The 19,722-nt window shown below is 50.1% G+C and overlaps 1 protein-coding gene across 1 annotated transcript in view; it reads right to left on the reverse strand.

The window, feature by feature from the left end:
• ARFGEF2 (ADP ribosylation factor guanine nucleotide exchange factor 2) overlaps positions 1 to 19,722 on the reverse strand; it is a 93,915-nt gene that overhangs the window by 63,833 nt on the left and 10,360 nt on the right. Inside the window, exons 2-6 of the mRNA XM_058679333.1 lie at positions 16,228 to 16,258; positions 15,249 to 15,372; positions 6,655 to 6,801; positions 5,344 to 5,523; positions 4,778 to 5,012 (exon numbers count right to left, since the gene is read on the reverse strand). Of these exons, the coding sequence (XP_058535316.1) occupies positions 4,778 to 5,012; positions 5,344 to 5,523; positions 6,655 to 6,801; positions 15,249 to 15,372; positions 16,228 to 16,258 (717 nt within the window). The remainder of the gene's footprint in view (positions 1 to 4,777; positions 5,013 to 5,343; positions 5,524 to 6,654; positions 6,802 to 15,248; positions 15,373 to 16,227; positions 16,259 to 19,722) is intronic.

Here is a 19,722-nt window from a genome sequence, read left to right on the forward strand (position 1 = left end):
CTGTTTTTGAGTCAACATAGTTTTAGTTGAAATCTAAATAATAACTCATACATTCAAACCTTCAAGTACCAGTTGTACATCCCTTTTACATAAGAGGAAACTGACTCTCCATCTCGCTAAACATCTTAGCATCACAAAGCTACTGCAAGTTGCCATGAATCTGAATCTAGGCTGTCCGATCAAAACTTCTGAAGGGGCTGAGAGAAGATAATTCTGTTTACTGTATTTAAAAGAGTGGGTGTTTTCCTTTTCAAGAATGGAAAGCAAAACGCAAAGGTGTGCTAAGAACTGCGTAATCAGACAATTCTGTATATTACCTGCAGGAACATAAAAACGCTAACAGCTGGGTCCAGTGCGATGGCCGGGTGGCTAATTTCTGCCTTGCATGCCGAGGAGCCCATGCGGGCGCTGGTCTAAGTTCCGGCTGCCCCACTTCCCACCCAGCTCCCTGCTCGTGGCCTGGGAAAACAGCAGAGGATGGCCCAAAGCCTTGGGATCCTGTACCCACATGGGAGATGGAAGAAGCTTCTGGCTCCTGGCTTCGGATCAGCTCAGCCCTGGCCTTTGCGGCCACTTGGAGAGTGAAGCAGCAGGTGGAGGATCTTTTTCTCTGTAAGTCTACCTTTCCAATAAGAAAATGAGGCAGTAACTGCTCAAAGGAGCAGAGACCCAGTGGAGGTGATGAAACGTCCTAGAACTCTCTGCTGACTGCTGCAGAACTATACCTCCGGAATGGAAGAACGTGTGGGCTGGGAACTAGAGCTCAAGGTAAGCTAAAAAAAAAAGGGTGAGTGGGATTGGAAAAAGGCAGGGAAACCAGGGGAGTGCAAATGGATAAAGTGTGGGGTCCCCTAGGAATGGCTGGTTGGCTGAGCCCAAAGGTGATACGAGCCAGGATGCCTGAGGCTCAAACGTCTGCCTGCCTTGGTTCACAAGGAGCGATCCTATCCACTTCTTCACACAGCCTTGCTAAGACTGTCAGTGACTGTGAGTTCATCAAACTGGGATGAGAAACTGCTAAAGGGAAAGAAATTCTCCCCACTGACACAAATTACAAGGGGAAGCTGTGGGAGGTTCCTTGTTAATTAAACAGGAAAACAGATATGAGTGCTGAGTCAGCAGGCGGGAGCACGCACCTGGCCCAGCCGGAGCAGAGGGCTGTGTGAGCCACAGCTGTGCTGCAGCACCTCCCAACTGCCCCCTTCACCTGCCTCTTGGGCTGCTCTTCCTCTTGGGCTTCCAGAGGGCAGCTCACTCCCTCTTCTAAAGGACACATTCCTTCTCCAGAGCCAAATGCTGAGAACTGGCAGCTGTCTGACCTTCTTTATTCCAGTTTTTATTTACATATTTGAGGGACAGAGAGAGCTTCCACCTGCCAGGTCGCTCTCCAAATGCCCACAACAGCTGGGGCAGAGACCAATGAGAGCCAGGAGTCAGGGACTCATTGCAGGTCTTAACCGACTACGCAGCCATCACTGCTGCCTTCCTAGGGTCCACGTGAACAGAAAGCTGGCCTTGGAAGCCAGAGATGGGTAAGGAACCCAAGCACTCCAACAGGGGACAAAACCATTAGACACTTGGCCCGTTCACTCTGCTCTACATGTGATGGCAACCCTTCAGATCCACTATTTGCAAGTCTGCAGCTGGATTCTTGCAGGGTCGGGGAGGAGTCTCCAGAGATGCACCAAATACTGGCAATAAAATTCACCATAGGGGCTTGCAGGGTGGCATATTCTGCTAATCCTGTCTGCAGTGCCAGCATCCCATGTGGGTGCTAGTTCGAGTTCTGGCTGCTCCACTTCTGATCTAGCACCCTGCTTGTGGTCTGGGAAGCCAGTGGAGGATGGTTCTAGTCCTTGGACCCTTGCACCCCCAGGGGAGACCTTCAAATGTTCTTGGCTTCCAACTTCAGACTGGCCCAGCTCTGGCCATCACAGTCATTTGGGCAGTGAACCAATGGATAAAAGATGTTTGTCTCTGGCCTTTTCTCTCTGTCACTCTGACTTCCAAAGAAAATACATACATAAAATAAAATACATAAAATAAAATAAAAATTCACAGCAATATACTAGCAATCATTTTCTTTTCATTACAGTGGAACTTCAACTTATTGCTTCTGCAAAATGGTACTTAGAAATCATGTTTTTTCCCCTATTTATTCAAGAACTGCGCTGTTTACTGGAAGTGCATTTCTAGGTGCTGAGCACACAGGGGAACTAAAGGCTCAGGGCTAGGCCAGGACTGTACTTCCATAATTTGGGGCACTGATAAGCGACAGGAGACAGTGGTGAGGTGCAGCGAGTTAGGTGTTACCGCAATGCTAGTACTTCATGTGCATGACAGTTCATGTCCACGTTTGATCCAGCTACTTGCTAATGGCCTGGAAAAAACCAGTGAGAGATGGCCCAAGAACTTAGGCTTCTGCCACTAGGAGTGACACAGGAATGAAGCTCCTGGCTCCTGGCATGGCATGGCATGGCATAGCCCTGCCCCAGCTGCTGTGATTATTTGTGGGTCTGTCCTTCTTCCAATGTAATTCTTCCTTTCAAATAAATAAACTATACATATATATAAATTACATATATATTTTTTATTTTTATTGGAAAGGTAGATCTACAGAGAGAAGCAGAGACAGAGAGAGAAGGATCTTCTATCCACTGTTTCAATCCCCAAGTGGCCGCAATGGTCAGAGCTGAGCTGATCCTATCCAGGAACCTCTTTTGGGCCTCCCACTCAGGTACAGGGTCCCACAGCTCTGGGTCGTCCTCTGCTGCTTTCCCAGACCATAAGAAGGGAGCCAGATGGGAAGTGAAACACCTGGGACACAAACCAGCACCCACATGAGATGCAGCATTTGCAGGTGGATTAGCTAATTGAGCCACTGTGCTGACACCCATAAATAAACAAATCTTAAAAAAAAAAAAAAGAGGGGGGAACAAAGGAAGACAAACATGAGAATTACCAGGTCATCAGGGGGCATCAGGGAAGTCTTACTCAGTGTAAACTGAGAGCTGTGAAGATGGGGGAAGAGGCAGGAGAAGAGACAGTGAGCACAATGGCACTGAGGCCACAACCAGCAGGGCACTTCTGGGAGCCAGAAATGCCTGTGCATCGTGCAGCAAACAGGGGGGTGCAAGAAGCAGGTGGCAGGGTGGACGGGGACCCTGTCCCAACAGTGCGTGGAAGCAGGGGGCCGAGTGGGCATGGGTGGGATGCACAATCACCAAAGCATCCGAGTTGGGGAGGAGCGCGACAGAATTCAGACTTTGCAAAGGTCACCCTGGCTGCTCTGCAGAAAGTGGGCTAGGGCCAAAACACTTTCAGGCAGTCCAGAGGGAGCTACTTTCCTGCCTGCACAGCTTTGCTCACGACCATGCGCTTAAAAATTAATGTTGACTGGCTGCCCACAGCTCAATGAGTGTTATGGTAAAAACGTGGCTCTTGCCCTGGAGGGTTACAAAGGCAAAGATGGACTTTTCTTCTCTCTCCCCATGCACGTGCTGCGGCTTCCGGCCCGGTTTCCCCCCAAACTTCCTTCTTCTTGTTCCCTTCCCCTTTTAGCTCCCTCCTGCTCCCATGGCAGGAGACATTCCCCTTCTCTCTCTCTCCCCCTCTGCTCCCATCCCTATCCCTCTGGAATAAAGAACCTCCCAGGTAAAAGCAAGCAAGCACACAAAAACAGAAAGGCAAAGGTGATGACAGTTGTGCAGGGTGGCCGGAGGTGTCCGGGCCTCTTCCTGTAGACACGGACAGCAGGGGTGAGCACACGACCACCCACGTCCACGTGCTGTTCACCCTGAGACATAGGTGACGCAGGGATGTCAGCACACGTCCACCCGTTCCTGTCTGAGACACACACGGCTCTGAGCAGACGGAAACAGGACAGCACTCCAGTAACTATGCGTGGCCTGTTTCAATGCATGCCGAGCACTCTGATAAATTAAACAGTAAAAGCTGCTCACGTGCATGTACTCGAGCAGGGAACCCAGCACGAACAGGGTCAGTATGAGAGGAGAGCAGGTCAGTGCAGGACAACAGGCTTGAGTGGAAAGCTACTCTAACACACTGATAATTTCTCCCTCTGACTCTGCCTTTCAAATAAGTAATAAACCACTCTCCCTTTTCTTTCATATATATATTAGAAGAAAGTAATCTGCAAGTTTCTGGAAAAAAAAAAGAATTTTGATTCTGCTTCATAGGAACTCCTCAGGAAGAGAGGCAAGCATTCAGAAATTATCTGAACCAAAACATCCACAATCTCAGGCAATCTCCTTTTACTTCAAAACTACAATCAGGTGTGGGACATTCTTTCCTTTAACACAAGCAAACCCAAACAAGTAAAGAACTTGGCTTCCAGAAGAACACAAAAGCGCCTGCCCTCTGCCAACTATCCACCCACCCGCCTTCTGATTCCTCCCAGGGTCTCAGTGGCTCCAGCTGCCAGGCACTAGACAAGGTAGAGATCCCGAAGAAGCAGTACAAGTGAGCCCCTGTGCTCCTGCGCACAGATCAGACAGACACGGGATGATGTCACCGAAGTTGAATCCCCAAAACGGAGGCCCCAGCACTGAGGCCACCATGAGGGAGCAGTGGCCACAGGCCACAGCAGACACCAGTGTGCCACGTTATGCCTTGCTGGCTGTGTCCCTTAAGATAGCGGACAGGAAGGCCAGGAACAGAAGAGCTGTCACCAGCAGTCCCCGTCGGAAGTGACCCAACACCTCATTCGTTGGTCCCTGGGCCACAGGACGACGGCTCTCACCACGCACTACCATACCTGAGAGCGACACGCCTCTGTCTCTGTGTGGGTCTCCGTTTTCGGCACTCACTCTCCCAGAACCATCCCCGACGTGTTCCCCGTTGGTTAGATCTGCCTTTTCTGGAGTGGTCGGTTTGCTTTGTGCCTGACTCTGTTTCCAGCGACTGAACTTGGGGGACACTGCTGCGGCCTGGATCACGGGGGACTGGGGCTTCGACTGGACTGGTTTTTCCAATTCTCTGGCCTCTTGCAACTAAAACGCAACAAGGAAGTCATTTAATTTAAAACAATCCCAGGATTTTGGTGAGGAAGAAAAACATGCCAGCCTACTGCCTAAAAAACTCAATCAAAAGCATAAAATTTTAAAACAGGAAACTCAAGAGAACTCCAATACAAATGATAAAACCCATGCCCGATGCTCTCTGGTTTTAAAACATGACCAAAGCACAGGAGCGAATATTCACAGGAAGCAGGGAAAACGCTGAAGTGCCAGATCTTTAGCAGCTCCGATGCCACGCACAACAACTCAGGGCTGCCAGGGTGCCCCGCCCCAGTGGCTCCAGCTGCTGTCACCTGTTACTCACCACTTGGTTTTCCATGCGGGTGAAGATGACGTTTAGCATCTGGGTGAGGGTGGCCTTGGCGGTGGTTTGATTGATGAGGTTTTTACTGGCCAGGTAGATATTGTAGCATGTCCGCACTGTTTGCAGGATGGTACCCTCATGAATTTCAATGTGCGGAGAAGTCACTGCCGTCAGCAGGGCCTAAAACAGAAACCAGAAACCTTCAGCTCCTCCAACACCCATCCCCCTTCTGCCCTCCCCTGAAGAAACTTCTGGAGGGTTTGATTTTGTCCTATACACTAAACTGGGTGACTGCTACCAACAGCCAGCTTCCCAGTGCTGCGTGTTTAAAAACAATTACTAACTCCACAAAACCCAGATCGTTAGAAATCGGTTGTTGAAATGGGCTTTCTATTGGCTTGTTTTGTTAAAAGTCCAACATATGAATCTTACTATGGACTGAAAACCCTGGAAGGAAAAGACGCTTCTCTAGGGACAACATGTGCTGTACCCTGAGCTCCCCTGGCAGTCACACGGTGCCTGGGGTTCACAGGTGCAGCGCCTGGCGGGAGGTGGCGTTTCAGGAAAGCTGCAGCCAGGGCAGGCGTTTGGCAATTCACGGGGCAGGACTTGTGGCACAGTACATTATGCTACCCGTGCCGGTCAGCGATGTGGCCCCTCTGCTTCACATCCAGCTTCCTGCTGATGCGCACTCTGGGAGGTGAAGGCTCAAGGACGGCGCTCCCTGCTCCTTGCGTGGGAGACCCGGCTGGGGTTCCCTGGCCCCTCTGCTGACAGCACCCAGGGAGTGAAAGGTCTGCTCATCTGTATCTATCTCTCTCTCTCTCTCTCTCAGATGAAATAATTAAAAAATTTTAGCCAAGAAAAAAGAAAGGTGTGGCTAACACACACAGCCATCCTTCATAAAGCCAACATACTCAGAACTTGGCCACAGCTGTTCTGATGCTGCTCGCTGACAAGCCGTTCTCAGGCTGCAGCAGGGGAGTGAAGACCTCCTGACAAGCAACAGGTTGAGAACCCAACATTTCAAGGGAGAAAAAAAAAAAAAACCAAAACAGAGGATTTCAAGCCCATTTAATTCACAAGTGACTTGCATCGCTATTAGCAGAATCATTGACTTTATAAACACACCTGGTTCTGCTCTTCTTGTCTCTGTCTACGTTAATACATTCTGATGTTTAACCAAAGATCTAAGTGATGCTTAACTTGTTCTGCTCCAGCCCAGCATCACCTGGAGCCTGAACACATGGTAAGCTGGAAAGCTGCAGCTTTCTGACTGAAAAGCCAAGCCAGGAAAACAAATAGAAATACCTTAATTATTTGCAACTGAACCCCTTCATCAGTCTGAGGGCCCTGGAAACAATTGCAAATGGTCTCCACAATCCTGTCGATGAGCCGCTTTCCCGGGGCACCGCTGTCGGGGGCATTGCCCGTGATGTGCCCGTACGCGATGAGTTTCTAAACACAGAAAGAACACAGATGAGAGACGGTTCTGCCTGGCCGGCATTGAGGCCGCCCACAGCAGCCGAAGAAAAGCAGTCAGCATGGTCATGAACTTCCGTTTCCTGCAGCTGCCCCGGCTCCCAGGAGCCAGGCGGACACAGCCAGTCTGTGTGGGCACACCTTCCTTCCTGCCTGCTGATGGCTAACACTCCCTGTGACGGTAATGCAATGTCGGATGAGAAAAGCAGGGTGCAGAATACAGCCAGTTTACAGCTAGTCGTGCAGAAGCACGAAGGAAAACCACACATATTACAAAACAAAGTGATCGGGGATTGTCTAGAGCTCAGGGGAGGGTAGCTAGAGGGACAGCGAAAGGGACAGGTTACGTGTTCAGTGCTTCATTCTAAGGTCATTAAAATATATTTCAAAGTTAGATTGAGGTAATGGCTGTACAACTCCATCAACAGAATCAAAAATCACTGAAGTACACTTGTACTTCAAGTACAGGTCAACTGCGGCAAGCGTCCGGCTTAGTGGTTAAGGCACAGGTTAAGATTCTACACCCCACATCACAGTACCTAGGTTCAATCCTTGGCTCCACCTCCTAACTCCTATTTCTCGCTCGTGTACATCCTGGGACAGAGTGGAAATGGCTTGGCTGATCGAGTTCCTCCCACCAACCCATGTGGGCGATTTGGACTTGGTTCCTGGCTTCTGGCTCTGGCCTGGTCCAAGTCCTGGCTTCGGTGAAGTGGATGGGAACACTGTGTACCTCTCAAAAATTTAAAGTAAAATAACACTTATGCTAATTAAAAACATATAATTATATATATAAATTTTTAAATGTTCAGATACAGAGAAAACTAACAACATGTCTTGTTTGAGAAGAGAACGGAGCAGTGTGGGCAGGGTAGGACTAAGCTACTTCATTCTATTTTCTACACGTAAAACAAAACAAATCTATTCAAGAGAGAGAAAGGAAGAGAGAAACATTCCCATCTGCTGATTTACTCCCCGAATGTCTGCAAAGACCAAGCCTGAATCCAGCTGAAGCTGGGCACTGGGAACTGAACCAGGTCCTCCACATGGGGGCAGGGACCCCTCAAAAATCACCTGTTTCCTCCTTGAGTGTTCGCATCAGTAAGCGGCTGAGACTAGGGACTGGAGCCAGGAACTGAACTCAGGCACTCCAATAGGCGATGCTGGTTTCCTAACCGGTGCCTTTAGCTATGGGGCCAAACTCCCACCCTTCTTCATTCTTGTTCAATGTGAGTCACATCAGTGCATTTTCTATTCCAAAAATTCGAGTGGAACTGGTAACTGCATTCCACACTAGACTTTCAAACTGTATCGGTCAGCCACATGGCTGGAGAAACACGTGGGTTCTTGTCAGATTACTCCTCAGTTTGGACAGGGGCTGTCTGTGCCACCCCACTTACAACCTGAGGTTCAGCATGGAGAATCACAGAGTGGAAAGAGTGATAAAAGGTCAAGATGTCTTCCAAGCCTGGCTTGGCCTGATAGATTTCATTACAGTTACAGATTTCTGGGCCACAACCCGCACCTGCTGAAGCAGAACTGCTGGAGTAGAGCCCAGGATCCAGGGTTTTGCTTGCAACTCTCCAGGTAACTGGGAAGGCAGACCGAAGCCCAAGCGGATTCTGACACATACTCTGCTATGAGTGAGCTGGTGATGACTTAGAAAAAAATGCTGGCTTGGACTTCACACTCCTAAGCTTTGGGCTGTGTCATTCTCCCCTCTGGCCAGACCCAGAGGACCCCTTTGTTCAGCCACTCTGTGGAAGCCCGCCACCATGGTTTCTCAACAGCTCCTCCCCATCATTAGCTGCAAAAGCACTGCCACTCAACAAGCAGAGAGAAAAGCAGACCAAGACCCTGCTGGGTCAAGTGACTCAGCGGGCAGGAGCAGGGCCTGTGCACACCCTGCTGCTCAAGTCAGGCCTTGTGACCTCCAGATGGCCACAAGGGTGAGGACCAAGTGCAGTGTCTTCCTGATGCCCTCTCACTGCTGCCGCACAAGCCGCTTCCTCTCACTCCTGATGGCCTCGGGTTGGCTTGAGCACTGGGCGATGAGTGCTATGCTTCATGAACCGCCAAGACCTGGATGCTGAAAAGCGAGCTCTTGGGGACACTAAGACTGGTGGCTCAGGTGTGGGTCTCCCGCATCAGGCTGCCTGGGTTCAATACTCATCTCTGGCTCCTGACAACAGTATCCTGCCAATGTGGGTGCTGGGAGGTAGCAGTAATTGGGTCCCTGTCATCCACATGGGAGACCTCCTGGCTTTGACCCAGCCCAGTTCTAGGTGGTTGGGACATTTGGGGAGTGAACCAGCATATGGGAGCTCTCTGTCTCTCTGCCTTGCAATCACTTTAAGAAAAATAAAAGCAAGCTCTAATATTGAAGCTATAAAGCAAAGAAAGAGATGAACCACTGGGCTGGCAAGTGTTCTCTCCTGTCGAGTCCACAGAGGGCACATGGCCTTTCCACGAGAAAAGGGTTTCCAGCCTCCTGTGCAGTGAGAGGGGTCAGGAAGACAGGCGCTCCAGGGTCCTGTGGGCCTTCCACCCTTCCTTGGACCACAGTTCTGGGTGCTGGAGATAAAACAGCAAGTGACACACATGGCTCTACATCTCAGTTTATTCTTGGGGAGTGTGGAAACAAATTGGGGGGAGACACAATAAAGCCACACATCTGGAAGGGAACGTTTAGGGACCTGTGGGAGTCGCAGGCTCCCTGTCCGATCCCCATCTGCCCCAGCTTGACATTCCTGATGCAATGAGGGAGTAGGCAGGGGTGGGAGCCTGCGGGCAACTGGCCTGCTACCACACAACGCAAGGAGGCCTGTTTAGGGGTGTTCTGGCATGGCAAGAGAGATGAGAAAACACAACACCCTCCACGAGGCTTCGCTGCCTTGCTGGAGCTGCAAAAAGGCCATCTGTTGCAAAACAAGACATTTAGCAAGAAGTTAAAGTCTGCACTGTTCTAAACCACTCCAACAACGGGGTGTGATTAATTTGATATAAATAGAGTCTTCTACCTCACTGGCCTAGCTACTCTCCTCAGGTTAGCTCTGTGTTTTGCCTCAGAAGAATCACCTCTCACCCGGAGAAAACAAAGGCACACAGCCTGGACGCTGGCACGGGGCTGCTCACAAGAACCGGAACCCCAAGTGTACGTGCCTCTCAGGAGGGCCAGGAGAACAGCAGCAGTAACGCAACCCGTGGCACACCAGCTAGAGCAAGCCAGCTGACGTCAGCAACACTGCAAGGTGCAGAAAGTGAACTGCAGCAAAATCTGCACGCGGGACACTATGTCTTGAAAAAGGCAAAAAAAGAGAAAAGCACATACTTAAACAAGCAACCGGTTCTGGAGCCAGTAGCTCAAGGGACTCCAGCCTTCTTGGTGGAGCACAGAGCTTTTTCTTTTTTTAAGATATTATTTATTTTTACTGGAAAGTCAGATTCAGAGAGGAAGATCTTCCATTCTCTGATTCATTCCCCAAGTGGCTGTAACAGCTGGAGCTGAGCTGATCCAAATCCAGGAGCCAGGAGCTTCTTCCTTCTCCCACACAGGTGCAGGGTCTCAAGGCTTTGAGCCATCCTCGACTGCTTTCCCAGGCCACAGGCAGGTAGCTGGATGGGAAGTGGGGCCACCGGGATTAGAACCACTGCCCATATGGGATTCAAAGCAAGGACTTTAGCCACTAAGCTACCATGCTGGGCCCTCAGCAGAGCTTTAAAAATGTTTTTGACAGGACCCAGCATGGTGGCATGGTAGGTTAAGCCACAGCCCATGACACTGGCATCCCACATATGAGCACTGATTCAAGCACTGGTTGCCCCACTTGCAAACCAGCACCATGCTACAGTGCCTGGGAAAGCAGCAGGAAATGGCTCCTGCACTTGGCCTCTGCCACTCTTGTGGGAGACCTGGATGGAGTCCCTGGCTCCTGGCTTTGGCCTGGTCATTCTGGCCATTTAGGGGAAGGAGCTAGAGAACAGAACATCTCTATTCAGGTAGAGTTTAACAAAGAATGCAGGTGTATATAACTCATATAGTTACAAATTAACTTTTTTTTTTATTACAAAGTCAGATATACAGAGAGGAGGAGAGACAGAGAGGAAGATCTTCTGTCCAATGATTCACTCCCCAAGTGAGCACAACGGCCAGTGCTAGGCCGATCTGAAGCCAGGAACCTCGTGGGTGCAGGGTCCCAAAGCATTGGGCCATCCTTGACTGCTTTCCCAGGCCACAAGCAGGGAGCTGGATGGAAAGTGGAGCTGCCGGGATTAGAACCGGTGCCCATATGGGATCCCGGCACGCCACGCCGCCGGGCCCACATATTAACTTTTAAATGTGTGGTAAAAATCCAGTTTTCTAGTAATAAGTACTAAAGCTGATGCTGGTGATATGAACAGGACGGGTCAGACCAATGACTCCTGCAGCCTCCATTGGGAGGGAGGAACAAAATGTTACATTTAGCTCTATTTTCTGTCTCGTTCATTTAAAGTTCTATTTTGTATGTTGCATAATATATGCACTTCAATAAGAGTAGTACATGATTTCAAAATGAAAAAATCTACATATATTGGGCAAACGTCTGCAAAATTATTTAAATTAGTTTTACTATTTGACCACAAAAACTTTAAAACCACTCATTACCAGCGCTGGTCCACGCTCTGCAGCAAGTAGCTGCCATATGGGCTGGCTTCCGTTGGCACAAGGGCCACCAACCTGGGCTCATGCTCCCCTGGGCCCTGGACTAAGTTGGGCTGGGCCAAGGACCCACTGGTGTGCGCGAGACCTGTCACTGGGAGAAAATATGATGCAGGCGCTTGGGGAAATGTATGGACACAGTCCATACAGGTAAACGCAAGAACCAAGGCTAGCAGCAACTTGGACCAGGCCAGGTTACAGTACCTGCCAGCATATGTGTGGGTCAGGTCTGGGGGCAGGCCAGGCTGAGCCAGTCCATAGCACCCACTGGCAGATGTGAGAACCAGGAGAGGCAGCAGAATACGCCAGGTCAAGCCACAACACCAGCCAGTTCACATTAGGGCCAGCACTACAATTTGGGGCAAATCCTGTCAAGTTAGACTGCAAAACCACCTGCAGAGTGAAAGATCCAGGACTGGGAGTGGGCCCAGTAGGGGAATTGTGGGCACCTCTCTGATGGGCTGCAACTCCCACTGGTGAGCATGAGAACTAGGGCTAGGGGTGGGCCTGGCTAAATAGGTGACGGCACCCATCAGCATGAGCGTGGGCTGGATAGTGGGGTTCGTTGGCTTGAGCTAAGCTTCAATGCCCGGCGCAGTAGCCTAATGACTAAAGTCCTCGTCTTGCATGTGCCAAAATTCCATATGGGCACCCATTCATGTCCTGGCTGCTCCACTTCCCATCCAGCTCCCTGCTTGTGGCCTGGGAAAGCAATAGAAGACAGGCCAGAGCCTTGGGACTCTGCACCCACGTGGGAGACCCAGAAGAAGCTCCTGGCTCCTGGCTTCAGATCAGCTCAGCTACGACCATTGCGGCCACTTGGGGAGTGAACCAGGGGATGGAAGATCTTTCTCTAATGTCTCTTTTTCTCTCTGTAAATCTGACTTTCTAATAAAAACAAATAAATCTTTAAAAAAAAAAGACAGAACTGAGGCTGGAGACAGAACTGACACAGCAATCACTTGTGAGTGTAGGCTGATGTTGGTGTCAGACAGTCAGACACCGAACTAGCAAGCACACACGAGTCAGGTCTGGGATCACTTCAGAGGAGGTGTCTTCGGGGATTCCCCCAACTGCTCCAACCATGGGGAGAACCACCAGAACTGTGGCTGGACCATGGAGTGCATGTGTCAGAGCTAGTCCTTCTCAGTAGTTTAGATGGAGCAGCGGATGACATACCCAGATGCACATGGAGGATATGGCAGTCCACTGGAGCCTACAGAAGACATCTGGTACCATAACAGAGGAAGGAGAGCAGAACAAATTGGCCAACTACCCCCAGAGAAGCGTTGGCAGCAAACATTTGGGTGAATGGAGACTCTAAGGTGGACTATGTCAGCCAACGGATTTCTTCATCCTTGGAGTGGTGAGATCGACAGCATTTCAGAACTACTGGAACCTTCTGGGCAGAACCCTCCAAGCATGCTCTACACCAGGGACCCTGGATGACCCTGGTGGCCATTCCCCATCCCTGGGTACTGAGGCATTTGGGAGGCTGGATGCAACTACTCCCCTTTTTTGCCCCCTCTACTAAATACAGGAAGAAGAAAATATGGAAAAAATGATCTCACCCACTTTATCCCAACTCTCTAACCCGCAACCCTTCCCAATCTAATCAACTATGCAAGCATCATCAAAATAAAAAAAAAACTAATCATAAAATCATAAAATTAAGCCAGTGTTGTGACCTAACAGGTTAAGCCACGCAGCCTACAATGTTGGCTTACTGTATCAGAGAGCTATTTCGAGTCCCAGCTGTTCCACTTTGAGCCAACTCCCTGCTTACAACCTGGGAAGGCAGTGGAGGATGACCCACATGCTTGGGCCTCTCACACTGACGTGGGAGACCCAGATGGAGTCCTAGGTCCCCGGGTCCAGATCTGATCATTGCATCTATTTGGGGAGTGAATCAGAGGATGCAAGCTCTCAGTGTCTCTTTCTATCATTCAAATAAATAAGAGAAAGAGAAAGAAAACCATTCATTAGCCTAGAGAAGACAATCAGACTCTCCTCCCCTGAGCTGCCCTGAGGAAGTGTGAGGCCACCCAGGGTTCTGCTGACACCTGGAGCAGCTGGGAGGCTGAAGCTTCTCCCCAGGGGGGAAAAGGAATTTGGGCAGCAGGGCTCAAGACCAACCCAGCCCCCCCAAAGCACCTTTGCCCCTAGCTCCGCCCCTAGCTCCGCCCCAAGCTCCGCCCCAAGCTCCAGCAGACAGGCAGAGTGCCTAGAGCATGTGTGCAGCTGGCTCCAACTCTCTGCCCTGTTTCTGAGACAGAAGCTTCTTGGCCGGCTCTGGGAAAAGCCAGTCAGGCAGGCTTGGCCAGGACAGCAACCAAGGACAAGTTCTTCCTTCACTAGTTCAGGGAGCACCCTGTCACTTCTTGATGTCATGAAGAGGATATATTTTGAATTTTGTAGGCTCAACTCACAGAACTTCATTCTAAAAACAGCCACGGGCCATAAACCAAGACTTGCCATGGACTTAACATAAAAGCAGCACAATGGTGTCTCCCTTAAAAAACTCTGGCATATGCATGGCTCCAGCAATGGACCAGGGGCCCGAAATAGGGGTTCAGAGTTGACATTAGGGGCCAGCGACTTCCTTCCACAAAGGAACACACTCTCAATACTTTGAGTGTTGGGATGACAGGGTCTCTGGCACTGCTCAAGCCACAGGGACCCGTCAGCCAACAGCACAGCAGCTGTTAGGGACTGACTGTATGCATGGTTCCTGGTGTGACATTCACTCTAACACCCATGGTGTACACACGAGGAACTGGGCCCTGGGAGATAACTGACTAGATAATGTTGTGAGGGTCCTTACAGAGGCTGCAGGCCCAGTGCAGTAACCTAGTGGCTAAAGTCCTTGCCTTGCACGCGCCAAGATTCCATGTGAGTGCCAGTTCATGTCCCGGATGCTCCACTCCCCACGCAGCATCCTGCTTGTGGCCTGGCGAAACAGTCAAGGACAGCCCAAGGCCTTGTGGGGCCCTGTGTTCACATAGGAGACCTGGAAGAAGCTCTTGGCTCCTGGCTTTGGATCATCTCAGCTCCGACCGTTGTGGCCACTTGGGGAGTGAACCAGCAGATGGAGGATCTTTCTATCTCTCCTTCTCTCTGTAAATCTGACTTTTCAATAAAAAAGAAAAATATTTAGAAGAAAAAAAAAAAGAGGCTGCCAAAAAAAAAAAAAGCCACTACCTAACAATGTCAAGCATCAGTTCGTGTGCCAACTGCTCAGCTTCCAGTCCAGGTCCCTGCTCGTGCATCCGGCAGCGGATGACAGTCTGCTGTGTGTGGGTCCTACATCCCCCATGGAGGAGAAGTGGATGGAGTTCCAGGCTCCCGCTCTAACCTGCGCCCTCCCCCGCCCCAGTTGTTAGAGTAACTCGGCAATGAACCAGTAGATTAAGAGCGCTCTCTCTCCCTGATGTACTCCTTCAAACAAATAAACCTTTAAAAAAAAAAAAAAACAAAGGCTTTATGTGCCCACATAGACCAAAAAGTCCAATTAATGCTGAGTTTCATTTAGGAAAAACACATAAGCAAATCAATGAATATATTTCCAGGTAAACTAATTCTAGCTTCATTAAGCTTAGTACCTCTCCTTACCCTGCCTCATGAGACCAAGCAGAGTCAGCTAAACTGCTCCTCTCACTGCGAACTCCGAGAGCACACGGAGGGCCGGGCAGGCCCCAGCACAGCTCCAGTGAGGATACGTTACCTGCAAGCAGTCGAGGGACGTGCTGACCACCCGGGGGGACTTGGACTGGCAAGCCAGCTCAAATGGAAGGAAATACTTGTCAGCTTCAATGAAGTTTGCTTTCGGTGGTGCGGCAGCGCCGAGCCTAAGAAAAAGCAGGAGAAGGCCAAGAAAGGGGAAATAAAAATAAGAGGCTGCTTTTTCTGTACCTGATTCACTCACCTTCCCAAGAGCAACCATTTAATGAAACAGCCTGCCAACTGCACCGCCAAGCCAGACAATTCAGTCGGAGGAAATACCACAGAGGCACAACACAGGGAGGTCTCTGCCCAGTGTGGTGAAGGTTGCTGCCAGCTGTGCCAGAGCCTCACTTCTGCACCTCCCACATGCTTTCTGACGGTGAGGTCCTCACACGAGAGACAGCGTTGGGACAATACAACCCCTCCCGGTTCATATTCTTGATCCTTGTGTTAGCGTACACACAGGCTCTGACACCTAGGAGAGCCGAACTCATGCAGACATTTAAACCCCAAAGCCTTATGTTAACAGGTGCATGGTGATGGTTGATGCACTGAGGGTAGAGGCCAACCCGGCTACAGCATCTGGGAGGTAGGCCCACGGGGGTGTCTGGGTCCCTGGAGCGCGCCCTTGAAGGTAGCTCTCATGAGAGCGGAATGCTTTCAACTCTCCACACGACCCTTCCTCCACATGGATTCAGATGCCAAACCAAGCCCACCTGCTTCCAAGGAGCTCCTCTCAACCACCTGAGCTAAAGTAAGGTAAAACTAACATTCCCTCTGTAAAGTCCCCAGAGTTGTAGCAGTAACCTGCTAACCTAGCACTGGTTCAAACACAGCACGGCCTGCCATGTGCCCAGTATGGCATTAGGGGAGGGTGCTGCCCCAGGGAAACAGGACACACAGAGGAGGGGGCCTCGCCACGTGTGTGCATGCAACACATGCCTGCTGTCTTCCCACAGGGACACAGTGCTGTCACTCACCTCTGCTTCTCTATTTCTGCTTTAATTTCATCTGGAAGGGAAGAAGGAAAAACATATTAGAAGCAGGCTACATTTATTAAAAGAAAACTCCATTGTAAGATACCTTGAAATTATTAAGAAGAATGCTGATAATGAATTTTAAATACAGTAATGCTGGTAGAAATTGAAAGAAATAATGGCACCGAGAGGAGTATTACCTAACTTTTCCAGGGTAGTTAGTTACTCCATGCAAGGCATTATGCTACAAACGTGTGTTAACTCATGTGACCTGCACCACAATGGTACAGGGGGATACTATTATTATTTCCATCTTATCAGAACACAGCTGCTTATTAACTTCAGCCATGCAACTATGGGGTGAGTAGCTCTGCCGTGGGCCATTCTGTGCACTGTGGGGTGCTCAGCAGTACCTCATCCTCTACCCACGGAACATCAGCAGACGCCCTGATACCCCTTAAGTCCTGAAAAACCAAGAATGCCTTCAGACACTGCCAGGTGTCCTCTGAGGAACACTGTCCCTGGTGAGAACCAACAGTTCCTGTGGGGAATCTCAGACCCACAAGGTCAGGAAACCTTCCCACTGTCCTGCAGCAGGAGCCGTGGCACCACGCAGACCGAGGCACCTGCGTTCCGCAGTCCCTGTCCCACGGTCTCACGGCACAGGCTGAGAGCACCTAACACAAAACCCTCAAATGCTCCAAAACTCAAAACTTCCTGAGTGCCAACATGACGCAGTGAGGGACAAACTCCACACCTGTCTTTATGACACAGGCAGAACACAGGTCATGAAAATGACCACTTAAAACTGTGCTCAGCCTGTGTGTCAGGTGTACAGGGACACAAATGCGGGCCGGTGCTGTGGCATAGCAGGCGAAGAACCATGGGGAAGACTCAGACGAAGCTCCTGGTTTCAACCTGGCCATTGAAGCCATATAGAGAGTGAACCAACAGACAGAAGCTCTCTTTTTCTCTCTTCTCTGCTCTGACTTTCAAATAAAAGAAATCTTCAGCAAAACAAAACAAAGCAAAAACAACCACACACACACACACACACACACACACACACACACACACACAGAAATGTGTGCTTAGACTTGGGTTCTATTTCAAAATCTGAAAAAAAAATTACAAAATTCAAAAACATTTCTGGTTTCAAACAGTTCAGGTAAACCATGGCTAATTTGCAAAATAGTAACATTTTTTAACTGTGCAAAAATATGCATAAAAAGACTGGGAATAAATACAGCAAAATGGTGAAACAAATGTTACAAAATATTGAAGAAAACTATGTAAGTGGTGGGGATGCTGATTCTTCTCATCTTTTTTCACATTTCCTACTATAAATATATATAGATGACACACACCTTTAAAACAACTCTGGTAAAGTATTCATACCTAACATTCACTATTTCGATCATAAAAAGTATAGTTCAAGCGTATTAAGGCATATGTAATCATGATGAGTTAAAACAAATTCAAAAATCCTCACTATAGAGGTTGCAGTAACTACACAGGCAAAGATCTGAAAATAAAATGTCATTATTCAGAACCCCTCACCTCAGACACAGTCTTCCTCCTGGGAGAAATGGCTTGTGCTCAGAGCAACAGACCTCAGTGTCTGAACACATGGCCCTTACACCCACTTGGCTGAATGTGCCCCTGGCAGGCCCACGGGCTCCGGGTACCCTCAGAACCAGCAAGGGAAGGGCGTGGGCATGAACACCACACACACAGCTTACCTCCCACAGGACTGCCTCCTTCCCCGGGCCTCCCAGGAGCCAGAGGTTTGGACATGGCCTCAGGCACCCCAGCAGGCCCAAGACACGGTTCAGGGGATGACAGATTTCCCTTTCTTGGGTAACTTTATCCTGGACTGATCTTGAGGAGGTGAAAAATCAAGTAAATGGTGGCAGTTTCTAACTTCCCGTTGGTGTGTCAATATCTTATTACAGGCGTAAGCAAACAGGAGAGAAGTGCCCAGATGACTTAACAGCTAGCATTTGGCTCTTAGACCATAAGGAACGGAGCAGGTCTGTCAAGGCAGCCGTGTGGCACGCGTCCTGCCCTTCGGGGACAAGCAGCAGCTCCCCCTGCCCCCGAAGAGGCCCACAGAGCTGTGGGAACAGCTTAAAAGACTCAGCCTACGGGGCTGGTCAAGTCTGCAGAAACCTACAGAAACCTACGCCTGTGACACCAAGGCCCTGCTGCGGTGATAAGATGCGGTGCTACCCCGCTGACACTCTGCAGTGGCAATGCTGCTCATCCCCCCAAGTGGACATCTTCCTTCCCACCAGCGTCACCTGACAGCAGTTGAGTTTCAGCGTTAATATCCCCGAAACAGGTTTGTGCTAGCCTCTGAGCTCTAAAATAACCTTGTTTTGAATGCCAACCACACCGGACCCACAGACTATCAATCACTTGCCAGAATGGCTGCTCAGATGACTGGAGATGGCCAAACCAAACCCACCAGGCTCATCTCACCTGTCTCTACCTAAGCAGACACCCCAGAAAGCCCTCTTGGTCAGTCGGCTGGAACCCCGAACACCGTCAGCGAACCCCACTTGTCACAGCTTCCATGCTGACCACAGCCCTTCCTCCTCTCATCACCCTAGCTTACCTTGCTCTTCACTGCCCACCAAAGGGTCAGTGGCCTCCTGCGCTCAGCATGCAGAAGCTGTGATGAAGAGATGCTCACCTCCTCTTAACAAACCTTCACCTCCATTGCCTCCCCACTCTCCCTGGCTTCCCAGGAGCTTCCCACCCCCTGCACTAGAACTCGAGGCCTCCTGGACCACCCTGAGCCTCTCGACTGGCCTCACTGCTTCGGCTCTCTGTGTCCCCTCACCCAGCAGCCAGAGGGTCTCCCTGAAGAGGGAAGACAGGAGCCAACAACATGGCACCACCTGTGACACTAGCTTCCCAGTTTGAGCACTTCAGATCCGTTCGTGCCATGGCATCTGGGCGAGCCACAGAAGGTGGCTCAAGTGCTTGGCCCCCGTCAGTGCTGCGGAAGACCCGGACGGAGCTCCTGACTCTTGGTTTCGGCCCGGTCCTGCCCCATCAATCATGGGCATTTGACGAATGATCCAACAGACGGAAGATCAGCCTCTGCTGCTCTGCCTTTCAAATACATAATATATATATTTATAAATGATATCATCATATCTCTTTTGCTCAAAACTCTCCAGTGGCTTTCCATCTCTAAGTACAACTGGAAATCGTGACCTTGGCCTCCAAGTCTCTGGGTGATCCAGCCCCCCACCCGCCCTGCCCCACTCTCCCTGCTGTCTCCCTTTCTTCTACCTCCTCGTCCTGCCAACAGAAAGTGTAGCCGTTTCAGGCCTCTGTAGCCACTGTTCCCGCAGCCTGACAGCAAGGCTGACCCTCGCAGCCCAAACCTGCCATCCCCGCACCTCCTCGCTGCCAAGCGTCCTCACTGGTCTTATTTTCTCATCTTTTCATGTGTTCCAACACTTAGTTATCTGAAAACCAGAG

Source organism: Ochotona princeps, chromosome 22 (assembly GCF_030435755.1).
Source record: "Ochotona princeps isolate mOchPri1 chromosome 22, mOchPri1.hap1, whole genome shotgun sequence".
Lineage (NCBI taxonomy): Eukaryota > Metazoa > Chordata > Mammalia > Lagomorpha > Ochotonidae > Ochotona > Ochotona princeps.